Source organism: Enoplosus armatus, chromosome 17 (assembly GCF_043641665.1).
Source record: "Enoplosus armatus isolate fEnoArm2 chromosome 17, fEnoArm2.hap1, whole genome shotgun sequence".
NCBI classification, from domain to species: domain Eukaryota; kingdom Metazoa; phylum Chordata; class Actinopteri; order Centrarchiformes; family Enoplosidae; genus Enoplosus; species Enoplosus armatus.
In genome coordinates this window covers 1,892,722-1,906,336 of record NC_092196.1, presented here as the reverse complement: position 1 = coordinate 1,906,336, position 13,615 = coordinate 1,892,722, and the positions used below count along the sequence as shown (strand labels likewise).

Sequence of the window (13,615 nt, the reverse complement as noted above, 5' to 3'; positions counted from 1 at the left end):
CCCGTCTATCCATTCGGTGTAGGAAGTTCCGCAGAAGAAGAAGAAGAAGAAGAAGAAGAAGGAGCGGGCGAACAGCGCAGCCACGTCCAGCTCCCCTTCAGTTAGCCATCCCCGTTCTCGTTATGGTGCGAGGCAGCGACCCGGTCTCTCTGTAAACAAGGACAGACCTCGCACCCATTCCGGTCCTTCAACAGTGTTATGCTCGGCCGTCAAATTAGCAGCCGACCAGTACAGAAAACCGGCTTTCTGCCTTTCACATGGGCGAAGACGAGGAGCGGTTCTGCGCCCCGATTCGCCACGGAGGAAGCGGAGAAAACGGAGACAGCGGAGCGTCCCTGGACCCGGACAGAGAGAGGAGATACGCGGAGCTGTTCAAGCAGCTGGACTTGAATAAAGATGGCAGGGTTGACATCAATGAGCTGAGGACCGGGCTGGCAGCTCGCGGTTTGCACCGGGGAGAGGCAGAGGAGGTGAGGCTCTGGGAGAGACAGTGAAACAGGCTGATGACAGGTGTACACACACACACACACACACACACACAGGCTAAACCTCCAGCCGGCTCTGTCCCATTCGCAGCTGCTTTATTGGCATGCAGTAAATATTGGACTAGCCTGTAGCAAGACATTTACACTATATTTTATATAAAAATAACATAAAGGTAGCAGAGAACGGAGCTACAACATAATATGCAGCCGTTAACATGTTAAATCAACTCACTTCAGTCCAACCTATGAAGAGGGGAGGAGCCTGCGTATGTATTTTTTTCTTCCCTATGGTCATTACTCATATTAATGTAGTATCTCTGTAGTGGCAAAGGTTTCTCTTTTTGTGTCAGCGAAGTATCAGCACACTAAAAGAAAATCAACACCTTGCATTTGTCTTCTGGTTGTGTAGTTACAGCATGTCTCTTACTGTCCACACTGTGCCTCACGTTCAATTTAGAAAGAGCTGCAGCTGACTCTTAGAAGCTTGAGGTGGCAGTCTAAATGTTTACTGCAGTGTGTGTGAATTTCCTTGGATGTAAAAAAAAAAAAGAAAAGAAAAAAGAACAGAATATAAAGCCACTGCTTTGAACTATCTCTGAAGCGAGGTACTTGGGGTATACAACAAAATCATAAACGCTTCTTAGAGACAGGGCGACCCACTTTTGTTGTCAGCTGCCGAGCAACGATGGCCTCACATTCAACCACCCGAATGCCAAAGCACATTGTAAAACTCTACGTCTCGTTTGTAAAGCACAACTTCAGTTTTTGAGGCAGCAGATCTGTCCATTTGCAAAGTTCACTGCTCAATTGTAATTTCACGTAGGACGGCAGAAAACATGAGAAATGAAAAACAAAAAAAAAAGTTACATCATCTTCAATTCGTCTTGGAATCCTAAAGAGACCGAAACAATCCCTGTCTGTTTTAGGATGTTATAATACGAGATTAGCTGTAATGTAATGAGAACATTTAGAGGTGATTTGTATATTTTGTTTTTTTATTTATTTTAGGAACTCCGTCAAAGTCCCCATAAATGATGAAAAAGGATTTCATGCTAATGCTAATAGAAATGACTGATAAACTTACATCATTTCAAGCAGGAGAAGAGCTTTCGGCCCCATCTTTTAAGGGGGTGGTGATGCCATGAGCTGCACAGGGATTACCCCCCCCCCCCCGATGGAGTCTAGACACTGATTGTGGTGGTGTTGAAGTGGTGGAGAGCAATGGCTGAAGATCTGGATGGACGAGCTCACCGGAAGGATGTTAAGAGTCAAGAGAAAGGAACAGTTTTAAACTTTGACAGCAGCGAGATGATTGGCTCACAGAGGCCAGACAGAAATCAGTCAGTTGGGAATGTGGGAACTGTGATCAAGGAATTTTGGGATAGCAATATCTTGCTAGGCTAAAGGACATGGGAGAGGAAGCACCGAAGCTCATCCTTTAACATTTTGAGAATTCAACCCGCTCTTCTCACGGCTACCAAGACCCTTCTCCTGAGTCAGTTCACTCACTTAGGAGCCCTCCTCATTACATTAAAAGGCCTTTTTCTCCAATACACCCACTGAGCTGAAATGCTGCTCAATAAAGTATGAGAGCCCTGAGGGCAGTGTTTGTGTGGGGTTACACTCTTGTTTCTCTCCACTGCAACCAAGGCAGCCACCGCAGTGTCACTCACCGCCACAGGACTTTTTTGCGTGGCAACCAAAAGTAAAACAAAATTGTTCCATTCCAGTCTTCCAAACTATTGCTTCAGGTTTCAAACCAAGTTTCATTTTTTTTTCAAAAACATGGCTTCATAAAATGTGTATGTACGAGATACAAAGTGAAAATTGTGACTTGGTATCTCATAATTTTGGCTTTGTAGTACATTCGACTCAGTGTCTCATCATTTAGACTTCCTATCTTGTGATTTTCACCTTGTAAAACTCATAATTTTGATTTATCACGTAAGAATTATGACTTTAAAAAGCAACCACTTCAGCTTCAACTAAGGATTTTGACTAGTATCTTATACTAAAATTAAGTTTTAGGGTTAGCCCTCACCTCTGAATTTTTGTAACTAGGCAATGGGACATTTCAACATGGACGCCTGTGAAACTAGACTGGCCGAGCAGTCATCTCAAGCGCCTCTACGACCCCCTCCGTGAGAGACCACAGTGACGGCCACATGATTCTGAACTCATGGGGAGAGACCGCCACCACATTTAATAGATAAAAAACAGACACATTCTTCCTCAGCGACAACAAGGTCTAGTGCAGAGTGCAGCCATGTTTGTTTATGATGTTCGCTTTTTATTTTACGCCCCCCTACCCCCGGCGTTTTGGAGAATACTGCAACAGATCGCCCGTTAAGCATAAACGCCTCCGTGCGATCTCAAAGCTCACGCGACACCTGCGGCGGCCTGCTCGCGCGAGCATAAACAAGGCTTAAGCCATGACAGTGTGACACTGAGCCAGCATGAACAATACCAGGACCCTGAAAACTGACGTAGCCAAATGGAATTCAGCCATCACTTCATTTTATTTTTGACTGACAGTCATAGTCAAAAAAGTGTCATTTCCTGTTTGTTACTTCCTTAATATTCATATATTATTCTCATCTTATGTTTATCAACAGACAAAAGGGACCGTCAACATTAGTACATCCAGCAGGGTTAGGTTACATCATCAGTATGCAGGATGGGGTTTTTGAAACCTTTGCCTCAGACTACAGAAGGTAACTGTGGTATCGACCGTTTTCATTTGCCTTTAAATAGCAATAATACCATAAAATAGTGCAGTCAAACCCCCTCAGGTGAGGCTGTCATTTCATGTCATTAATGAGCCTCTTTTCAGGTCAATCACTCAATTCGTGTAGTCTGGTTATAACACCATGACAAACCCGCCCCAGTCTGCAGAGGAATCCAACCCTTTGCAGATGAATATTTCAGCAGTCTGTATCTGTAAAACAAACCTGCTACGCTGCCGACCTTTGGCGCTCGCACCACTATATGATAGTAGTGTATCATTGTCACTCTACTGTGTGCATTTGCAAATGCGTACGACATGTTTTACGCACAAATCCGGCATTCATCAGTATTTTCTCACCCGAACGTGTTCGTGCCCTGAGAACACATTTAGAAACAGCCTCAAACGATGAAGGCCAGGCCGTCTCCGAAACTGTAAACACACACCTTTTAACTACATTCATAACATAGTAAAACTGTAGTCATTAAAAAAAAAAAGGCTTTAATAGACAGCAATTTTTCAAACTGTTCATTTGTATTAAATAACCATGAGAGTCCTAGCTTATAATGGAGTTTATGAGAACGTCCATATTGAAATGTAACAGTTGCTCGATCCAACAACCGTCTTTAAAACATCAGACTAATTTCACTATCACGCTGTGTTAATGCTACGCAAGAGGGGAACGAAGCTGTTACCAGCGATTCGGTAGTCCACAATGTCTGTCTGGACAAACAAACATGTTGTACCAGCCACCGTGAATATCAGCCTGGTGCGGAGCATACTGCTCGGGGTAGTGCTGCTCATCAGGGGTCAACACCTGGTTTGAACCCTACGGTTGTACTAAATTCTACAGAAGAAAGTAATTTTATGTAAGCAAAATGTAAGTTGTTTTTTTTAAAATAATGAACAATATCCTTTAGGAGGTGTTCGTCTCTCCTCTTTGAAACGATCTGATACAGATCTAGATACATGGGCTATGATACGATTCAGGGACGACACATTTGCGATCTGATACAGTTCTTAACATTCGTTCATTTTCCATTATACATTAAAATAAGCCAATTCTATAAAAGTATCATACCACCATGCCGTCTCACCAGCTGAATGTTGTAGATGTGTTGTGCTACTTAATCGCTGCTCTGCAGACCTTACAAATGGCCAGACTTCCGTCCAACCGTCCTTTCTTCTCATGAAATCCAAACAGTCTTCCAAACTGCAGATGCGATGGTGCGCTGTAAACCGCGTCGGACATGTTTTGTTTTTTACCTCGCAAGCAACACGACGTCGACATTACAAGATGCAAGACTCTCGCGTTGACCTTTGACCTTTTTAGGTCAGCGGAGGCGCTGTGCAGAATCAGCATCAAAGCTTCAGTCAACTGGTTTGTAACTTTAGGATCGGGCCGGCGAGCGGTCCACGGCACGTTTAGACCGATCCAGGGGTCCGCGTATCGATCTATCCTTACATCCCTAATATCTTTGTTTCTGATTGGCTGTTGCTCTGAGCATCCATAATCAATCACAATCACTTGAGAGCTGCTCTAGAAGGCTCCTCCTTCACTGTCAGTAAGCTGCTTGACACTTTGTCTTATTCTTCGCACTCAGCAAATAACTTTTCTTACTCCTAAATTGACTCCTATAGAGCAACAAATGTTGTCATGACCTATGTAAGCATTTTCCGATCTGCCCCCCCGGGGATCAATAAAGTATTTCTGATTGTGATTCACAGGCAACATGCAAGAGTTTGGATAGGCACTAAATGGTAAATGGTCTTCACTTTGCCCTTTTCAACCTTAAAGGTTCCCAAAGCGCTTCACAGTTCAGGTCTCATTCACACACCGATGGCTGCCATGCAAGCTGCTGGCCTCCATCGGGGGAAACTTCAGGGTTCAGTGTATTGCTCAAGGACACTCCGACATGTGGAAGCCAGGGATCGAACCCCCAGCACCTTCCGCGCGACAGTGCTAACCACTGCACCAGCATGCCCGCCCAAGCAGGGTTTGCAAAAAATCTGAAACTGTGTGCATTAAGGTCTAATTATACGCAAACCCCTCCAAAGAAATGAGGGGCCAGCCAAACGTAATTCACTTCACATGAGTGTCCTCATTCCCAAAGTCTAAAACTCGAACTGGTTCTCACAAGTTCAGAAGTACAAAAGCTCACACAGTGGCGTGGGGTAATTAGCTGAAAGCACTCCTTTGACTTTTAAGGGCTCTTCAAACTGCGCCCCAACTACAGGACATTTTTGTACATCTGAGGATTGAGAGGCCGTTTAAAATATCTATAAAAACTTAAAGGCACTTGTGACCGGTTGCTACATAACGTGAAACGTTGAGGGCAAATTGCACAAAGAAATGCTTTGAAAAAAATCCTGGATCTGCACAGAAACCTAATCCGTCCATTCCTTGCTCTGTTGCCCAACCCTCCAGATTTCACTGCAGTCCGTTGACAAGTTTTTAGGTGTTGTGGTAACAAATACACAAACAAATGGGACTGAAAACACAACCTCCTCAAATACAGAACTTTTTTTCACCAGTTGTTGTCGGCCTGTAGCCATCAGTTTGGAGCAGAAGCTGATTTTTTAAATCGAACCCTCTTCTCTTGTTGTAGTTTGTTAAATTGGACATTATTCCCTGTCCCTTCTCAGTATATATACTCTTTATTGGATAGGTTACAGTAGAGATGCAGACAGGTAATGACAGGTAATGCAGACAGTTCACCCTGTTGGGTTCTGGTTTTCCTCCGGCTCAGACGGCATCTTTTGTTTGCAGAGGCACCTGCGCCCGCAGACCTCTCCAAAATCACAAACCAAACCTTCCATGTTTGCTTGAGTTGTGACTTTCCCATTGCTCTTCAAGCTTCTTCTACCACAGAATGATGGAAATGTCCATCAAACAATGACTTTAATAGGCTCGAATAGGCTAGATCAGTGGTTCCCAACTTGGGGGTTGGGACCCCCACAAAGGGGTTCGCAAGATGAATCTGAGGGGTCACTACATGATTAAGAAGATAGGACAGCAGAAAAACATATATCTGCTACACCAAATCATATTCCATTTGGACTTTCCTCTAATCTTTGCTGTGTGAATTACTGCATCACGCAACTTTTAATAATTATTGAGTAAAACAACGAAAAGAAAAGTCACTCTTTGGTTCAGTTGGTGACAACCAGCACAAACCTGTGAAGAGGGGTCTCAAGGAGACACGGCATCGTTTAATGGGTCACAAGCTAAAAAGGTCCGGGACCACTGGATGGATTACTGAAAGGGTTAACCGGGCCAAGGGGTCCGAGCTCGTTGTTTGAAGCGACGGTTCACGTTTCTTGTCGTAAAATCACAGAGCTCATTTAAAACAGGAGAGTCAAATCCAATCCAGTTTGGATTTTTAGGTTTTTCTGAGGTCCATAATCGGTGCTTATTAGTGAAACTAGAGATGCTGCTTTGTTTCCAGTTAATTCAAATGAAGTGCTAATTTAATCAAGAGAGCATCACATGAAAACACTGGAGTGTCAAATCACTCAATGCACTTTACGAAAAAGAAGAAAAAAAACACACAATCACAGAGGTAGAAGAGAATACCAATATGAAATATATAAAACAACAACACAAAGATTACGCTGATCTGTTCGCTGATGTCATGTTGCATGTTTTGAGGCTGATGAAGACCTTTAAACAGTCGCCGCTGAACAAAACACCAAAATAAATTGGACTAATGCAGTTTTTTTGGTCATTTAAATGTTAACACACCAGTTACTGTGCTTGTACCTCAGTCAAGGCAGAGAAAAGTAACTGTTATATGAGTGTGTTTTTGCACCCTTATGTGCACAAGAACTAGTACTTGTATTCTTTCTCTCTCTTTCTCTCTGTGTCCTAATCGAGAGAGGAGAGGTTATGTTTGCAGCCAGGTAAGACGTGGTTTACTTCTTGACTTTCACAGGGAGCACAGTGCCTTACATTCTGTCCTCTTCTTTCCTCCCTTGTGTATCTGTTGCACTCTCTATACACCCCCCCCCCCCCTCCTCCCTGGCCCATGTCACTTCCATGCCGTCTACATTACCAACACACCCTCATCTGTAACACATCATCTCCACCATCACCTGCTCCATCCCACCTTCGCCCGTCTGTCCTCCCTGCTGAATGGCTGACAGTCTTCCCTCTGCCACCACAGATAGTCCTGGAGAGCGACATCAACCACGATGGTTTGCTGGACTTCCAGGAGTTCTCCCAGTACCTGCGGGCGCACGAGAAGAGGCTGTGGCTCATGTTCCACAGTCTTGACCGCAACCACGATGGTGTGGGCACACTAAACACACACACACACACACACACACTTAAGTTCTCGGCCACTTCCTGCTTCTTGTTTTCCAGTGATGCACATAAAACACGTGGAATATCATCTTCTGTGTGAACATTTCTCTTCGGTCTTGTAGGTCGAATCGATGTGGGGGAGATCCAGCACTCACTGCACAAGCTCGGAGTGAAGGTCACCGTCGAGCAGGCCTCCAAAATACTGCAGAGGTACAGTGTGTGTGTGTGTGAGAGAGAGAGAAACAGAGCACAATAAAAGACAAATAGAAAATCTCAGAAAAAAACTCTTTAAAGCTACAGTAGGCAATATTACTGAATTATAATTTGGGTTGAAATAACTAATTGTATAATTTCCCCCCCGGGGATCAATAAAGTATTTCTGATTCTGATTGTAATTGTGACCAGCGCACGTCACGAACAACATTTAACAACAATTAAAGGGCTCCATTAAAAATATGTGTGTCTGTGAGCACCAGCCCTCTTTTTTAAAAAACTGGACCAGGTCTGAATCAAACCACCAATCAAGAACAACGTATAAATGTAAATGTACAAACAGGACAAATGTATTACATTAGAATAGAACAGAAAAAGAACAAGAGAATAAGACTGTGCTGCTGTATGTACTCTAATGCTCTCTCTCTCCCAGTATGGACAGGGACGGCACTATGACCATTGACTGGATTGAATGGCGCGAACACTTCCTGTTCAACCCTTTCCACAACATGGAGGAGATCGTCCACCACTGGAAACACTCCCACGTGAGTCAGAAGGTTCCGGTTAATGATGGCGACTGTGATAACATCCTGACAGCATGAATGAATTGACTTTCCCTTTGACGTTGTCACAGATGTTTGACATCGGGGAACATCTGACGGTGCCAGATGAGTTCTCAGAGCAGGAGCGGCGGTCAGGTCTGGTGTGGAGGCAGCTGGTTGCCGGAGCGATGGCAGGGGCTGTGTCCCGGACAGGAACTGCTCCCCTGGACCGCCTGAAAGTCTTCCTGCAGGTGGGTCATTTCACTGCCACTCCCGCTGAACACACAAAGTTTAAGGGCCCATATTATGCTCATTTTCCAGCTCTATATTTTTATTCTGGGACTCAACTAGAGCAGCTTTGCATGATTCACAGTTCAAAAAAGTCCTCATTTCTCTTCTCCCAGCCCTTTATGCAGCCCTTCAGTTCACCCTCTGTCTGAAACAAGCCATTTTAGACAAACTGAACAACCTCTTGGTGGGTGGAGCAGATGGGTTAGGGTGCTGGGGGACTTTCTACAATATGGGACCTTTAAAGATCAATGATGAAGGAACTTTTTAAGCATTGTAATGTAAACTATATATTATACATTGTTTATAATAATGTCTCAGGCTAGCGGGAAATGCTGTTTTGTTTAATTCCTGTGTAAAACTGAGAAACAGATGCCAGACATCAACTGAAATACAGCCACTGGTGGATGTTTGTACAACATTATATTCACTAACAGAGTGCGAAGCTATGCATGCGCTAGATATTCACTTCCACTCACTTACAGAAATGAAAACAAAGCACACGGTGGGTAGTTCATGTGGGTGGTTGGAGCGTTCCAAGCTAAAACACAGAGCACGGTTGGCTCTGCCCGTGTTGAAAGCTTAAAATGTCAGCAGCCATTTAGGTAACAGAGGGATGACTGGCACTGATCAGCAGCACTCGAAAACCTCCTACTCCATTTTATACAAAGATCCAATGAAACATGACTAATTCATTACTGATTAAAGGTTTAAACCCAGATAAATATCCAGTGTCTCCTCACACTAGCATTATATAGCGTGGTTTAATTGTCAACGGGTGTTAAAGCAGCTCAATATTTTTATTTTAATGAATCAAAAGGCTACTTGTTTATGAAAGGAGACATATGCTCTGTGTCTGCTGGAGGTGTATATTAAGGTAATAATATGTCAACAATACACTCAAAGTCAAGTAACACCAAAATGGAAACCACTACGTAACAAACAGATTTTATTTCGGTTTTGCCTTTTGCGACTGAGTGGCAGCCCGCAAGAGGCAAACAAAGTTTATACTTGACCAAATACTTGACTGTGGTCCAAGTCAGCAAAAGAAGATGAATCTGTAACGGTTGTCTTACCAAAGAGGAAAAAGAGAGTTTACCCGCACTCTGAATTTTACAAGCTCCCCAAATTTTCATTGATTCAACGTTTCTGCCCACAAGGTCTCGATCAGGCAAACCTGAAGAACACCATCGCGGCAATTAAGACTTCGGGAGCTCGCAAATTTCAATGTGAACGTTTCCTTTTCCTTTGTATTATATTTTTCTGTCCTGCACCTGTAACCAACTGGGGGTTGGATGTGCACATTAGCCTCCGGTAACATTTCAAACTTGACTGACCTGGCAGCCTTTCTGTGTCCAGGTGCACGGCTCTACGTCTCGAGGGATTAATCTGTGGTTCGGACTGAGGGGGATGGTCCAGGAGGGAGGCGTCTTCTCACTCTGGAGGGGAAACGGCATCAATGTCCTCAAGATTGCCCCTGAATCTGCCATTAAATTTATGGCATATGAACAGGTCAGTGCGTTCCAATCCATCAACGGCAATCTGCTAGCCTGCTTGCTTAATCTTGGAGCGTAAAATTGAAATAATTGTACATTTAGGGCCAAAGGTAATGGTTCCCAGACCACAGATAAAGTGAATGAACCCTGCATCATTTTCATACATGTGAGGATAATCAGATTCCGTGTATACCTTTGCGCTTCCTTTCTCTCATGTCGCATTATATCACCACCTCTCTTCTGTGCCTTCCCAACATTTTCTTACATGCCTTATTCCTTCCCCTCCTCCTGTTCCTTCTCTTACTCTAGATCAAGTGGCTGATCCGAGGCAGTAAAGAGGGAGGCAGTTTAAGGGTGCAAGAGAGGTTCATCGCTGGCTCTCTGGCGGGCCTTACTGCCCAGACCATCATCTACCCCATGGAGGTCAGTTGGAAATTTGTGCTATTGCAAAGTTACAGTTCTTAATGTACCTCACCAATGCTCATCAGCTCTGCATATAGTCACCAAAAGAATGAGGTTGCAGATACAAGGGGCCAAAATTTGTCTCTTGAAGGGTTTCTGGGCTCACCTTTAGGGACAGGGTGAGGGGCCTGGACATCTGGAAGGAGCTCAGAGTAGAACCTGCTGTTTTGAGTTGAGTTGATTCAGGCGTCTGGAGTTTTGCTGGGCACGTCCAACTGGGAGGAGACCCTGGGGCTATCCAGAACACGATGGAGGGATTATATCATTTCCCAGAAGAAGCTGGAAGATGTGGCTAAGTAGAGGAATGACTACCATGACCCAGACCCAGATAAGCAGCAGAACATGGATGGAACTGAAGTCCGACTGAAAAATAATCTCTTGTTCCTATCCGTCCTCACTCTTTTAACGATTGTTTTCATTGCATTCTTCTATCTTCTTCAACCTTCCCCTGTCCCCCTCTGTTGGGTAGGTGCTGAAGACTCGTCTTACATTAAGGAAGACAGGACAATACTCAGGTATGGCTGATTGTGCAAGACAGATCCTGAGGACGGAGGGAGTCCGGGCTTTCTACAGGGGCTACCTGCCAAATACACTGGGCATCATCCCCTATGCTGGCATTGACTTGGCTGTGTATGAGGTGTGTGTACATGTGTCTACAGTGTGGAATTCAGCCACTCTCACACCAAATACGCTGTATTGGAAATCACACAAGATAACTATAGAGGGTTGGTGAATTGAACTAGGAAAAAATATAATTTTAGGTTATTAGATTGCTGGTTTGAGGAATAAATATCAACCTCCCAAGTAGGAACTCATTGTTCTATATTTTTCTTGTTGTCAATGAATCCCTTGAAAAGACATAAAATCACTTTAATTTACGTTTAGGAAAATATGTGCATCTCTGTTAGCCAGATCACAAATCTGATTACGCCAATGGTTTTCCTGGGCTATCAGGGTCGGCTTAGTTTAGTTTAGTTTTAGTTCAGCTAACAGTTTAGCTATCAAGCTAACAACTAGAAAGAAGCACTGTAGTGCGCGTACTCTATGGGCCCAAAAGCACAGTTTATAGCAGTAAATAGGGTGCCATCTTTGAACGTGGTATCCAGTTCTCTTTAATACATACAGCCATTCTTCTTCTGGTGTTTCCAGCAGTTGCCAAACAGCAGCAGATGGACTGCAAGCAGATTTGTGATCTGGCAAACAGAGGCGCGTGAATGTGGCGTAAGAGTAATCTGGATTGTATACAAGCGTGAATGTCCAGATGGATATATTTACACAGGAAGAATTCAAACTGCCTCAAATGCTTCTTGGATGCGTGTAGGCGTTTTTTTTTTTGTCAGATAGATATTTGATCCACCCATGACACAATTATAAAAGGAGCTCTACGGCACAGAGGAATAACATTAGGCTTTGGATACACACACAATACTTGGTTGGTAGGACACCTTCATTGTCGGTGTGGGTCTTTTCATGTGTTAACAATAAGAAAATGATAGAATACCGCCAGCCTTTTCCTTTAAATGTATCTTTCTGAATTCTCTCTCTCTAAACTCTTTCTAACTGCTCATGCTTTAAGACTCTGAAGAACGCCTGGCTCCAGAGGTACTGTGTAAATTCAGCAGATCCAGGAGTTTTGGTGCTGTTGGGCTGTGGTACCATCTCCAGCACCTGCGGCCAGCTGGCATCCTACCCCCTCGCTCTCATTCGGACACGTATGCAAGCACAAGGTGAGATGCGTTGTAGATTCAGACGCATTCCAAGCACACTGAGCGTGAACCAACAGTCTAGCTTCTTATAAAAGCTTCTGTAACCTGCATTGTTCTTCTCCTTTCAGCCATAGCTGAGGGTAAACCCAAGCTGACCATGGTGGGCCAGTTCAAATACATCATATCTCATGAAGGTGTACCGGGCCTGTATCGCGGCATCACCCCCAACTTCCTCAAAGTCATACCAGCTGTCAGCATCTCCTACGTGGTGTACGAGCACATGAAGAAAGTCCTCGGGGTGGGTTACTAGACTGAGACGGAGATTAATGACAAAGAGAGGACAGAGGAGGCAAAGACTTCATTACGCTTGTGAGAAGAAGCGGGACAGGCGATGAGGCAGCTCCTCAGACCCCTGAAGGAAAAAGAAAAGGACGTCTAGGACAAGGAGAGAGGAGAAAACGGCGGGGCTGCTGTTACAGTATGCTGCGCTTCCTGTCGACTCAGGTCAGGTTCAAGCTTGTGCAGCTTGCAGGTAGTTTGCAGGTAGATCATATTCATTCGTGGAATTTGGAGAAGAGAATGAGGTTAATGTTTATCCACCTATCATGACACCGTTATGCCACATACATACAGAAAATGCATTCACTCCCTGCATATTTGGATTTTATTTAACCAACACCTTAACTTGGTCCAAAGCACCCAGTCGAACAATACATACATTTTAGTATGCCGCGTAACCATGGCAACCACAGCAACGACACCAAGTAAAATGATACAGGAGCTAGTTGTACTGGTTGAAGTCCTCTGAATTGTACCTCTGCACCAGAAGTTTATCTGTCCAATTTCAGTTCACCACTGAGACCCATCAGCCTCCAGACACACTCAAACCCAATGTTGTGTTTGTCCAACTTTTATCTTTGAACAAAACAACCCCAACTTCAGGTCCGCTTGTAAACATACGACCCAGTCATAGCGATCGAAGCTCAGCAACTGTTATACGATTTCATCCTCAGCAGTTGTTGAACCTCTCGTCCATTCCGTCTTACATGTTAGACACAGGTGCGCTGTGGACAAAAAAAGGCTTGTCAGCCAGCCAGCTGCTCCTTACTCAGAAATAGAGGTTGGCTGGAATATTCATCATTTTATGTCACGTTTACCGTCCATATGTATAAGGTCCATTAGTGCGGCCTTAATTAGAGATTTTGACGGCAGAGAGATGACAGGAAATGAGAGGATAGAGATGGGAGAATCTTCCTGGAGTTGAATCGGGGACAGTGCGATTCATGGTTGGCACCTTAAGCCACACACCCCTTTTCTTTTAATGTATTTAAATTCAAGGTTATGTATGGGTGGGTATATTGTTTTCTTCAAACGACTCTAAAGTCATGAATG

The 13,615-nt window shown here is 44.1% G+C and overlaps 1 protein-coding gene across 1 annotated transcript; it reads left to right on the top strand.

Moving 5' to 3' along the window:
- Positions 1-257: 257 nt before the first annotated feature.
- LOC139299862 (mitochondrial adenyl nucleotide antiporter SLC25A23-like) lies at positions 258-12,533 on the top strand. The gene is made up of 10 exons (XM_070922799.1): positions 258-470; positions 7,377-7,500; positions 7,639-7,726; positions 8,163-8,274; positions 8,364-8,522; positions 9,919-10,071; positions 10,365-10,478; positions 10,987-11,154; positions 12,094-12,244; positions 12,352-12,533. The coding sequence occupies exons 1-10, from the start codon at positions 258-260 to the stop codon at positions 12,531-12,533; spliced, it is 1,464 nt and encodes a 487-aa protein (XP_070778900.1).
- The last annotated feature ends 1,082 nt before the right edge of the window (positions 12,534-13,615 follow it).